At 54.9% G+C, this 12,037-nt stretch overlaps 2 protein-coding genes across 2 annotated transcripts in view; both read left to right on the forward strand.

The window, feature by feature from the left end:
• Positions 1 to 539: 539 nt before the first annotated feature.
• CCNO (cyclin O) lies at positions 540 to 2,668 on the forward strand. Its single transcript, XM_007469287.1, has 3 exons — positions 540 to 914; positions 1,548 to 1,733; positions 2,183 to 2,668. Exons 1-3 carry the CDS (start codon positions 540 to 542, stop codon positions 2,666 to 2,668), a joined length of 1,047 nt encoding a protein of 348 aa, XP_007469349.1.
• A 4,478-nt stretch (positions 2,669 to 7,146) lies between these two features.
• The window catches only part of MCIDAS (multiciliate differentiation and DNA synthesis associated cell cycle protein), a 6,872-nt gene continuing 1,981 nt past the window's right edge, over positions 7,147 to 12,037 (forward strand). The window contains exons 1-5 of the mRNA XM_007469277.1: positions 7,147 to 7,263; positions 7,351 to 7,447; positions 7,628 to 7,719; positions 10,965 to 11,037; positions 11,603 to 11,814. Coding sequence (XP_007469339.1) covers positions 7,147 to 7,263; positions 7,351 to 7,447; positions 7,628 to 7,719; positions 10,965 to 11,037; positions 11,603 to 11,814 — 591 coding nt within the window. The remainder of the gene's footprint in view (positions 7,264 to 7,350; positions 7,448 to 7,627; positions 7,720 to 10,964; positions 11,038 to 11,602; positions 11,815 to 12,037) is intronic.

Raw genomic sequence — 12,037 nt, forward strand, 5'->3', positions numbered from 1 at the left:
AATTACCGACCTGGTTACAGCCGGCATAGAAGGTTCTCGCAGTTGTCAAAACCATCTGGCCAAGGACGAGGAGATGTCCCCCAGGGGAATCTCTTTCCCGGGCGCGGTTAGATCCCCTCATCTGGATCCAGCGTCCACCTGGCCTAGCTGCCGCCCCACCCCACCGCTACCCCACGCCGCGCGCGCTCAGCTCCTGCCGCAACCCGAGCTCAGTTGCCCGGGTAACAAGGGATGCACACGGAGCGGGCCGCGCAACGCGAGTGCGCCCTGCGCGCTGTAGCTCCTCCTCCCCCTTGCAGACCCCGGCGGCTGAGTGTGCCAGCAGCGCGCTCGGGAGCGGGTCTTTAGCCGGGAAAGCGCGGTTCTCGTGCCGCTCTGGGCTCCGCCAGTGAGAAGCCGGGGGTGTGGCTGAGGGAACCTGCAGGCAGAGTACTTATGGGCTCGCCGCGGGTCAGGCCTGGCCTCTATCCGCACTCTCGCGCACGCGTGCCCACACCCACCGCAGCCGGGGAGTAGTAGAACTGCCACCCCGCTTCATCATGGTGACCCCCTGCCCCACAAGCCCCGTGAGCCCCGCCGCCCGGGCTGGGAGGCGGGACGACCAGAACCTCCGTGCCCCGGTGAAGAAGAGCAGGCGCCCACGCCTCCGGAGGAAGCAGCCGCTGCAGCCGCTGAACCCGTGCCCGCTACCCGGAGACTCTGGCGTCTGCGACCTGTTCGAGTCCCCCAGCTCCGGCTCGGATGGCGCAGACAGCCCCGCGGCGCGAGGCTGCAGCCCCCTACCCGGTCCTGCCCAGCAGCTGGTGCAGCTTGATCTACAGACCTTCCGCGACTACGGTCAGAGCTGCTACGCCTTCGGCAAGGCGCGGGAAAGCCACTACCACCCGCGGGAGTCATTGGCGCGGCAGCCACAAGTGAGGCGCTGGTAGAGCCAGCTCTCCACCGCCGCTCCTCTTCCTCTCCCGGGCTCTCTCCTTTTCTGCTCTGTCTGCCCTCCGCGGCGCCCCGGCCCTCGCCAGCCCGACTTCTGCCCCCGGTCCGAGCGGGAAGGGGCTTTGGAGGGCCGGGCCACCAGCCTCATTTTACAGATGGAGAAAAGCGGGGCCTGGACGGCTTAAGTGACCTGCCCGAAGTCTCCAAACTGTTTGGCAGGGACACGGTAGAATGCAGATTAGTTAAGACAGCTTCTAGGTTCGAGTCCAGACTCCTACAGACCCCGGCAAGTTACTTCACAGTCCTAAACTTGTTTCTTCATTTGCAAAGTGGTGACCTCCCTGCCCCCACTGATTGCTGAGAGTATTACACGAGGTAACGTGTATCCGCGCTCGGCACCGCGCCAGGCACGAATCCCGGCGTCCTGGCTCCTAGCCCTGCCTGTGCTCTTTCCACGCACGCTGCCCACCTCTTTCCGTTTCCAGCGCCTTTAGGTTTTTCCTCTGTTTCCTGCCTCCCTCCGGGGACGCTCCCTAGGTCTTCGTGCCCTGTCCCTTCCACAGCCTCTCTCAGCCCTAGGCTCAACTGGCCCGCCTCCCTCCTCCCTCCGGCAGGTAACGGCGGAATCCCGCTGTAAACTGCTCAGCTGGCTAATCCCCGTGCACCGCCAGTTCGGCCTCTCCTTCGAGTCGCTGTGCCTGACGGTGAACACTCTGGACCGCTTCCTTATCACCACGCCTGTGGCTGCAGACTGCTTCCAGCTGCTCGGGGTCACGTCCCTGCTCATCGCTTGCAAACAGGTACCTCCACGCAGGGTCTGGGGGGCAGCCAGACTCCCGGCCGCTCTCTGGCCGCGCGGCTCGTCAGTGCACACGGCTGAGTGCTGGATTCGCTTAACTCATTTTGCAACGTTACATACCCCACAGCCTTAACTACAGAATTCCCCCCAAAACGAACAATCCTTTCACCCAGCCCGCAAAGAAATAGGCCGTGTGTCAACAGCTCTCTCTAGCCCCTCTATTCTAGTCTCCGAAAAAAAAAAAAAAAACTTCAAAATTTCTCAAACCTGTTTTCAGCGTTGCGCTGGAAGTACACCCCAGATGATTACAGTGGAAGTATGGAGAGGCGAAGCCCCAAATATCTCGCTGGAAGGGATGGGGGAAGTCCTGGTTTTCTCCCGGGTGTGAGACTGGGTGGGCCTCTGGCCCTGGATGCTGCGCAGCGACGGATGAGCGCCCCTGTGTTACAGGTGGAGGTGCACCCGCCGCGCGTGAAGCAGCTCCTGGCCCTGTGCTGCGGCGCCTTCTCCCGGCAGCAGCTCTGCAACCTCGAGTGCATCGTGCTGCACAAACTGCACTTCAGCCTGGGCGCGCCGACCATCAGCTTCTTCCTGGAGCATTTCACGCACGCACGCGTGGAGGCCGGGCAGGCAGAGGTCTCCGAAGCCCTGGAAGCGCAAACCCTGGCGCGCGGGGTGGCGGAGCTGAGCCTGGCTGACTACGCTTTCACCAGCTACACCCCCTCCCTGCTGGCCGTCTGTTGCCTGGCGCTGGCCGACCGTATGCTGCAGCTCCCTCGTCCGATGGACTTGCGCCTGGGCGGGCATCCCGAGGCGGCGCTGCAGGACTGCCTGGGCAAGCTGCAGCTACTGGTGGCCATAAACAGAAGGTCCCTGACTCACATGCTGCCCCTCCAGATCTGTGAGAAGTGCAGCCTGTCCCCGAGCTTGAAATGAAGCAGACCCTTGGTCTCCTTTGATCCCCTGGCCTGGCTGCTCGACCTGTCCCATTGCTTTGAAAGCGTGCAGTGTTGGCCCACAGAGAAGGGTTCAGTCCTCCCGCTTGGTCACCAGGTCATCCTGCAGGTTGTAAATTGTGTACGATTGTGGGGTTTCATTGTTTATTTATTTTGCTAACATCGCACGAGAGAAGAGACGAGTCTTTCCCCAATAAACAGGCTGTCCGTGGTGGTTTGTCTGAATACTACCAATGTGAGGGAAGAGGGAAGGTGAAGGCAATCCGGGAATAGAGGCGGTCGGCAACCGTGGAGGGTTCCTCCCTCCCCCCAGGCATCTCTGTTTGGGAACACCAGGTCTCGAGAGGTTCCTGTAGACCGAGGTTCCAGTTACAAGGCGAGTCAGGGTCACTTGTTGGCCTGTAACTGGTGACCTTGTTAGGAGGCTGAGGACTGCTCACTCCTAGAGGTTCAAAGGGCGAGGTGGGGTGTGAGGCTGAAAAGAACCCACGGCAGTCCATGTTGTCTAGCGGGGCTAGGGGGCACACTGCTGGTGCAGAAGATCCCAGGCTGAGAAGCTTTGGGGACTGCACAGTCCACTAGCTAGGGCAACCAAGAGTTACCCTGACAACTGCCAGATGTGGGGAAATGAAGGCTTTGCAGGAAGTTATGGCCATTGCAAATTGAGTCCATTTATCCTGCAATCACATGTTGAACAGTTCTCTCTTGTCTTACACCTACTATGTGTGAACCCATGGTAACAATGGTGCAATAGTAATCATGGCTATCATTGAGTGCACCAGGCACAGTGTTCAGCATTCATTATTTCAATCCTTCAACAGTTCTACGAGGCAGAGTCTATTATCCCATTTTTCAGAGGAGGACACTGGGCCACAGAGAGGTTAAACAACAGTGGAGCAGCCAGGATTTGAAGGCAGGTGATCTGAGTCCAGAGTTCCACCCTTTGCCACATGCTCAGTTTCCTCCACTTACAGGTTTCTGGAAATGCTCAAAAAAAAACCTCTTCCCAAGGTAGGTGTGGGACAAGTGATCTGTTCAGTGCACTCCATTTAATAGGGACTATGGAGAACATATTTGGAGAGCCAGTACATTCCTTGCCTCTAGTCATGTTACAGGAGTCATTTACAGATGGGAAAAGTGAGTCAAGAAATGCGACAGAGGCTTGCTGGAGCTCTGTGACTCCACAGCTGTCCCATCATCTTCATTCTCACTGTTGTGAATCCGCTGTAGACCCTGAATCTGTAACCTCCAGCAAATTAACCTCTCTGAGCCCAGTCGCCAACTGATAGCGGGGCTATTAATGAAGCTTAAATGAGATTGCTATGAGGTAGTATAAAGTAGTGCTTAAACACTTGGACTCTGGAGTCAATTTGCTGTGTGACCTTAAGCAAGTCACATATCTATACTTAAGTCTTTCCTGTAAAAATGAGAGTAACAGCATTTACCTGGTAGTGTTGAGGTATGGATTTAATGAGATGTTCTCTACAAACCCCTCAGCACAGGTCCTGCCTGTCACATAGCAAGTCTTCAAGAAGGCTAGGAGCTTCCCTGGTGGCGCAGTGTTAAGAATCCGCCTGCCAGTGCAGGGGACATGGGTTCGAGCCCTGGTCCGGTAAGATCCCACATGCCGCGGAGCAACTAAGCCCGTGCGCCTCAGCTACTGAGCCTGTGCTCTAGAGCCCGTGTGCTGCACCTACTGAAGCCCGCTAGCCTAGAGCCTGTGCTCTGCAACAAGAGAAGCCACCCAATGAGAAGCCCGGGCACCAACGAAGAATAGCCCCCGCTTGTGGCAACTAGAGAGAAGCCTAGGGGCAGCAACAAAGACCCAACGCAGCCAAAAAAAAAGGCTGGTGGTAGCCTGCATAATGATGGGGTGTGGGGGAGAAGTTACACAGAAAAAAAAAAACTTGGTGAAAAAATAGAGATAAAGCAAATACAGGAAAATGTTAATGCTACTGTTGTTCATTGTACTGTGTTTTTCAATTTTTCTGTATGGTTGAAAAAATAAAGTTTTGGTGGAATAAACTCAATCATGTTCTATTGCATTTAGAATAAGTCTAAATGTATGACAAATGGCACAAATAAAAAGCAAACTCAAAACATACTTAGAGAAATTTCCTTGCACTTCTTGTGCACCCAAGTACTCTCCAGAGACAGGAGCGCCTTACAAACCCTTCTCTCCTGATATGTTGATATGCTAAGCTCTCCAGGAACTTTCTCCTTGGCTCAGGGAGAGGGAAGTGGTGATCCCCGAGCTGTTTGAGGAAAAGCTGGTCTGTGATGGTGAAAAGGAGGAGGAAAATCATATCACCTGTTCCAAGTGCCAAAATATCTGGAGCTCTCAGCCTGGCTATTAGGGGATGGGGTACCTCTGCAAAAGTGATTTTGGGGGGAGTTGTTTTCACCAGCATTTACTCAGCTAAGGTTGATAATGGGGGATTTGGTTCCAGAATCATCCAGCCAGGAATCATGTAATCATGTTATTCCAGCTCCTGTTGCCACAATCTACTGTACATTTTTATGCACAATGCCCATATTTTTCTACTCCAGTATGGAATTCATTGATGGAAAATGGGCCTGTTTTGGATCTTGCCATGTGTAGAGATCTCCCCAAAACTCAGCTAAGAGCTTCCCCACTCCTTTTGCAGACTGGGAAGCCATTAAGGATAGGGATGGGGAATGGACTGACTAGTGGCTAAGGCTACTCAGGAACCAGAGGAAGTAAGAGACAAAGCCAGCAAGAGGCTGTGGGAGGCTGCAGGTGCAGCTGAAAAGGCACTTCAAAACAGCAACATTGGGCTTCCCTGGAGGCGCAGTGGTTGGGAGTCCGCCTGCCAATGCAGGGGATGCGGGTTCGTGCCCTGGTCCGGGAGGATCCCACGTGCCACGAAGCGGCTGGGCCCGTGAGCCATGGCCGCTGGGCCTGCGCGTCCGGAGCCTGTGCTCCGCAATGGGAGAGGCCACAGCAGTGAGAGGCCCGCGTACTGCAAAAACAAAAAACAAAAAACAAAACAAAAAACAGCAACAGTAATTTATCCACACCATGCACCAGTTGCATTACATAAACAATCTCATCTTCACAGCAACTCCTCTGAAGTTAGTGTTATGTTTTCCCAAAAGAACTGGGGTTCAGGTGTCTGGTGGAGCCTGGGTTCCGACCCTAAAGCCAGAGCTTCTTCCTCACCATCAGCGACACCACACCAACTCTAGCTGGCTGACCTCACTGGTTCCTGCATCTATAGATGGCTCAGAGAGTCTCTAAGTCTATTCTAACTATATCATTGGATTGCTTTCCATCACTGTTAGGGGGATCTTGTTTATTAATCCAGATAATAAGTGCAAATAAAAGAGGATCTTTCACTACTCCTATGAGGTGTAAGGCACCAATTTAAGGTGCCCAATAGGGGGGGTCACAAAGATTTCAATTTCAGATGATTGTTCAAACTGTATGGATATAAGAGTGGTCCTGAAAGAGACCCCTCACCCAAGGATCTAGAGATGCCCCTTCCTGGGAGAGGCTTCCGGCTTGGGAAGAGGAGCGAAGACTCCGGCTGAGTCAACAAGGCCGGTTGTACAGAGAGTGACCAAATACCTCGAGCGGTAGCTGAGGCTTCCGGGGAAGAGACCGGTTTTAGGGGATTTGGGGCTGTCCACTGTGGACATGTGTGACCCTCTCTTTTAAAGGTTGTGCTCAGGTGCTGCTGCCTGAGAAAGTGCGGGGTAGGGGTAGGGGTACGGAGCGGGGCTATAGGCATCAGACCAAGTGGATGTCAAAACCAGGAGGGCTCCCTAGCCTTGGGGGAGGGGACTTCTGTAATCTGGGGCTGTTCTGGGGAGTCCCTGCTGGACTTCTACAATACATCCCCAGCAAATCCTACATGGCGGGGCAAATGCCGGGGTCTGACTTTGGCAGTTGACACTCCAAGTTTGTTTCGTGCCTTGTGGCTGGCGTGGGAAGAAAATGAAATAAGAATCGTTAACTTTTCCATATTCCCGCTGTCCGTACGCGGAAAGGCGGTACCCAGAGTTAGGGACCAGTAGGGGTTGTCCTCCCCTCCTCTCCCTTCCTATGGCGTGGCCGGGAGGCTGCGGCGCCAACGCCAGCCAAAAGAGCGCTCGCGGGCCCGGGCCCCGCGCTCGCGGCTCCCGGGGGAAGCCGCGTTGCCAGGTTGGGTTTTAACGCCTCCGCCCGCGCACAGATTGTCCGGGGCTGAAGGCGCCACCACTGGCGCTCAGGCGCGAGCCGCCCCTCCCGCGCGGCGGTCCTCCTACTCCACCCCGCCTTCCCTCCGCACCTTCACAGTCGCCCCTTAGGCCCACCCCGGCCACGCGCCTCCCCGACTTCCGGCCGGCTTCAGAGCCTCGGGAGCGCCGGGTGTCGGGTCGCCATCCCTGCCCGACCGCCGCCTCCGAGCAGTCGACGCGGGGCTCCAGGCCTGAAGCGGGCGGGGAGGCAGGATGCAGGCGTGCGGGGGCACCGCGGCGGGTCGCCGGGCCTTCGACAGCATTTGCCCCAATAGGATGCTGGATCCGCGAGGCCGGCCGTTCGGCAAGCCCGGGAAGCTGGAGAGGAAGGTGGGGCCGCAGGGCGGAGCCGGGCAGGGTCCTCACGCTCCCGGCAGTGAGGGCTGACCCGCGCTCACCGTTTCTGTGCCCGGCTAGTTCGCCCCTGCGCGGAAGCTCTTTCTCGGTAGCAGCGGCAGCAGCCCGGTGTCGGTGTACGAGGATCCCCCAGACGCCGAGCTCGCTGCGCTGCCAGGTGATACCGGTGGTCCCTGCGCGACCCCTCGGGTTCCCCGCGCCAGGTGGGTGGGGCGTGCGGGCCTCAGAAGAGCTTTTCTCCCTGGGGTTTCGGAGTCCTGGCGGCGATGCCAGCGGCGAGCCCTTGCGGGGAGGCTTAGGGTCCGCCCGGCGCGTGTCTCCGGTTCTCCCTACGCAGCCCTCACCACCATAGACCTGCAGGACCTCGCTGACTGCTCCTCGTTACTCGGGTCCGACGCGCTGCCTAGTGGTAATTCGGCCGCCTCACAGGTACCTCTCCTGGTGGAAACTCGCGGCCTATCGAAGCCCAAACTTCGATTCGGGAGTCAGTTCTCGAGTTTCCTCAGAGAATCCTTTTGGGTGGGGAGAGCAGGCACATCTGGCTAGCGGGGGGAGATGTCCTACAGAAATCCAAGCCTCGAGGATTAGAACTTCCTCTTCCCTCCTAGTATGTTAACGGTGGCCGCATTCTCAGAACTGTGTTGACCAACTCTGGACAGGGAAGCTCATCTGGAGGGCTCCCCTGCCAGACGGGTCTCCCATTCCCCTCCTCATCTATTCCTTGGAGCTGCGATAAATCAACGTGGAGGTTGCGCACTGAGGGACCAGGTGGGTAGATGGGAGCAAAGTTGCTCTCTGGGCACCTATCTGTTCTCCCAACATGCCTTTCCCGGCCATTCATTAACCATTTTCATTCCCTGGATGTCTAAGGAGTGTGGAGATCGGAGAATAACTTCTCCATCGAGACTGGAAAAAACGAAGAGAATTTACATTTGGAGGAAGTGGGAAGAGTGACAAAGGACTCGAAGAAATCTGACTGAAAACGTTGCTCTCTACAGAGATGGCCCTTCAGCAGTTGGGCACTTTATAAAAGTCCTTTTCGCCCCCTGCAAAGGCTGCTGTCACTTACTCCCATGGGGCAAAGAGGCATTTCCCCCCAAAAACCTATCTTCTTACTTGCATCCCACTTGTACCACTTGCCAGGGCTGAGACTCCCCAGCCAGATGATGGCACCTCCCAGCACTGGTGTCTGGGAGGTCAGAAGCCTGCCTCATCGATGGATATGAATGCATCCATAGATGCATATGAATGGATATGAATAGCTAGATGCAACCTCCAGGAAGGGTGCCAGTTCCAGGTTCCTGGCAGCAGGTGCTGGAGATATGAGGTTTCACGGGAACAGACCAAGTACAGAACTCTCCAGAGGAAATGACCACCTCCTAGAACTGGGGTTGGGGTGGTGGAGCAAAGCTTCCCAGGGCCTCTCTAAGTGCCTCTTAGAATTGGGATAGAGCCTAGGGAGACTCAGGGTAGGTGGCAACTGAGAGCAGAGATTGTGAAGGCAACAGGTAAGAGTGGGAATTGCCCTGCAAAGGCCATTCTCCTGTTCTTTTAGGGTCTGGATGCTCAAATGAAAAAAGACAATACATGAGCATCTTTCAACGGACCCAGAGGGCTACATCACGCCCTTACTCCAACATGTTTATTTTGCAAGAAAAAAGCCAAACCAAGCAACAACAACAAAACCAAGCAGACTCTTGCTGAATTTTTGCTTATGTATACAGAACTTAAATTTGACATCATGGTCTGCGTTAAGTTTTTTGGTTTGGTTTTGGTTTTGTTTTTTGGCTGCTGTTTGTGTTGGAGAAATGCCAGGTTTTTACCTAATTGGGAAGATAAGATTCACAGTTTCAAGGACAGAGCTCATGCCCGATGGCCCAAGCAAGAGGTCCAGGATTTTTCCCGCTGGGAGGCAGAACTGGTACAGAAGGAAATATATCCCTAGGGGAAGATTCTGTGGGGGAACCCCCTGGCCAGTGCACACTCTGGTTATATTTCTCCTTCCTGTTGGGGAAAGTGGACAGAGAGAGGAAGTGCTCTAGAAGTGTTTGAGGTCCAGAATGGGCCAAGACCTGGGATAGCACAGGAGGAAGCATTTCCTGGGTGGCTGTCCCTGAGAGCTGGCCTCTAGTCTCCTCATGGTAAGGGCTTTTCTCTACTGAGAGGGAGATCTTTGAACCCTTGGGAAATGTCTCACTTCTGACTCCTTCAACCAAGGAAGAACTTGTGCTTCAGGATTTGTCTGGGGCCCTCAGTCTTTCCTTTCTAAGCTCCCTTCCCCTTACGGACTCAGTTCTCAACTGGTGCTAGAGGCGTCCCTGGTTGAAGCTCTCTTCCCTGAAGGAAACTGATACTTGTACATTCTTTGAAGTTAGAGTCAGAATAAGTTCCTGTTCTCAGAAGTATTTGAATAGTAAAGAAGAGTGTTTGGGAGAAGAATATGATTAACCCAAAGGAATAAAAAAATTGATAATAGTGGAATCAGTAGAATAGATATTTCTGATGGGTATACTGGATGCACCCCTCACACCATGCTCCTTGAGAGGCTTCTTTCCCCTTCCCAGAACTGTCTTCATTGGAAGCCAGGCTTTCCTAAGAGAGAAATAAAAGCTAGAGGCAATGAGGTATAGAGGAAAGAGGACTGAAATAGGCACCAGCATTCTGGGGCAGAAGCTCCAGTTTCACTATTTCAGAGCTGGGTGGCTTTCGACAACGCGATTTCTCTGAGCTTCAGCTTCTCCATCATGGGAGGAGTCATTTCCTGGGCCCTGCCTACTTCCTACATTGGTGTGAGAATTAACAGAGAGACTCGATGTAAAAGTTTGTGTCAACTCTGTCCACGAATTAAGGGAGTAAGAAGTTTCCTGGTCACCAGCCTTTTACAGTCTCCTTCCGTCTCACGCACCCAGGCACATTGCAGGAACCCATGAGAGTGTCTAGTCCAAGATGCTGGAGATGCATCACGCCGTATGGGAAAAGTCAACTGCAACTTTTTGAGAAACAGAAGAGCAACAGAGGCCACTCCTGCTGCGTGCTGAACAGAAGAACTTTCCATAGCATCCCTGGCCCCTCGTATCTTAGCCTACCTTTTCTCTTTCTGTGTGGGGAGAGGTGGTTTAATTGTGACTGAGCCTTGGCGGGATATGAGGACTCGAGTCACTGCTTTGGATGCCTCCGCACGCTGGCGGGTCTTGGGAGGAAGGACGGTGTGTTCGTACACCATGCTCCCAGCTCTTAGAGCTGTGGCTCCTTGGCCTGTGGGAGGTAAGTCGGGGCTGAAGGTCTAAGCGGGCGCACTAGCAACGCGCCTGGTTGGCTGGTGACTGGCCAATGAGGTGGCGCCGGACTACGCCGGCTGCTAGAGGCCGGGCGCCGGGCGGCTGTGCTGCGCGCAGAAGGACCGACGCGCGACGCAGCAGCGCGCATTTTCAGCGCCCGGCAGGACCCTCCCGACCGGGTCCCCGCTTCGTGCGTCCCTTTCCCCACCATGGCAGTGCAAGCCTGCTGGATTCCGTGTCTCGGGCAGGGCTTTGATTTTCAGGTACAAGTTTCCGCTGCGAGCGCGAGTGCATGCAGACCTGCCATCGAGCCCGGGAGGTTAACTGTCGGTCTAGGAAGTGTTCCAGACCCGCCAGCCTCAACGTTTACTAGTTTGTACGTCTGGTTTGTTTCAGAACCACTCCCTGCAAGCGGCAGCGGACTTCGATCTGCAGGATTTCAGAGACACCGTGGATGATCTCATTGCAGGCAAGTGCAATCTCTTTGCAGTTCAGTAACAGCGGGCGTGTCCTCTACCCCTCAAATCTGACTAGTTTGGATTTCGTGGTCCTGAAAGTGGTAAACACTGTACCTGTCAACGACTCGCCAGCAACTCATCAAAGGGTCTGGCTCATCCAAATTTAGCTCTTCCCCCCTTTTCCTAATGGAGAAGATGAGTCGCTGGATCTATAGCGCTTTCTCAGTTTGCCCGTGTGAGTTCTGGGAGAGAGAACCCTACGCTGTGACGTGGTCTGGAAGACGCTGAGTGACAGGAGTGTGCAGACTAGTGCATTTGTGTGACTTCAGGCAAGTTTGCCCTGGCCACCGTGGAAATCCAGTTCAGATAATCTCAACAGGCATTTATTGAGCGCCTGCTGTGTATGTACAGGATATCAGGAAGAGCCTGGGGATCGTAGGGATTGCAGAGTGAGGGGTGCTTTATTAATAAAGAAAAATCACGTAAACCCTATACCCGCGTGATATTTTGTCTCTGCAGTTAGCTGGGCACGAGTCTGAGGCTGCAAACCCAGCTCCCTCTCTTCCTCTTCATCAGACTCATCCTCTATGATGTCACCTCCCCTGGCGGGCGGAGACTTCCCCTTCTCTCCTTGCGACGTACTGCCGTTTGGTCCCTGTCTCTCCCCACAAGCCTTGCAGTCATCGCCGCTGCGCCCTCCCGACGTGCCCCCGCCAGAGCAGTACTGGAAGGAGGTGGCCGACCAGAACCAGAGGGCGTTGGGGGACGCACTCGTGGAGAATAACCAAGTAGGGACACTGGGCTGGTGTCCAGGAGTCCTTGGGGCGGGGGCAGGGTATGGGGCTCCGGGAGGAAGTGGGGTTGCAGGAGCCGGAATAAGCCCCCTTGGACGTTAGAACCAGTGGACGAGTTTACGTAGCTGCTGTTGCTCCACTGGCTCTACCTCAGTTTACAACGTCACTAAGTGGGAATAATCTTACCCACCAGACTTTTTTTTTTTTTTTTTTTTTG

Source organism: Lipotes vexillifer, unplaced genomic scaffold (genome assembly GCF_000442215.2).
Source record: "Lipotes vexillifer unplaced genomic scaffold, Lipotes_vexillifer_v1.1 scaffold810, whole genome shotgun sequence".
Lineage (NCBI taxonomy): Eukaryota > Metazoa > Chordata > Mammalia > Artiodactyla > Lipotidae > Lipotes > Lipotes vexillifer.

Coding starts and splice junctions, on each gene's coding strand:
- CCNO (XM_007469287.1), top strand. CDS start 540: ATGGTGACCCCCTGCCCCACAAGCCCCGTGAGCCCCGCCGCCCGGGCT. Junction 915..1,547: donor CATTGGCGCGGCAGCCACAA/GTGAGGCGCTGG, acceptor TCCCTCCGGCAG/GTAACGGCGGAATCCCGCTG. Junction 1,734..2,182: donor TGCTCATCGCTTGCAAACAG/GTACCTCCACGC, acceptor CCTGTGTTACAG/GTGGAGGTGCACCCGCCGCG.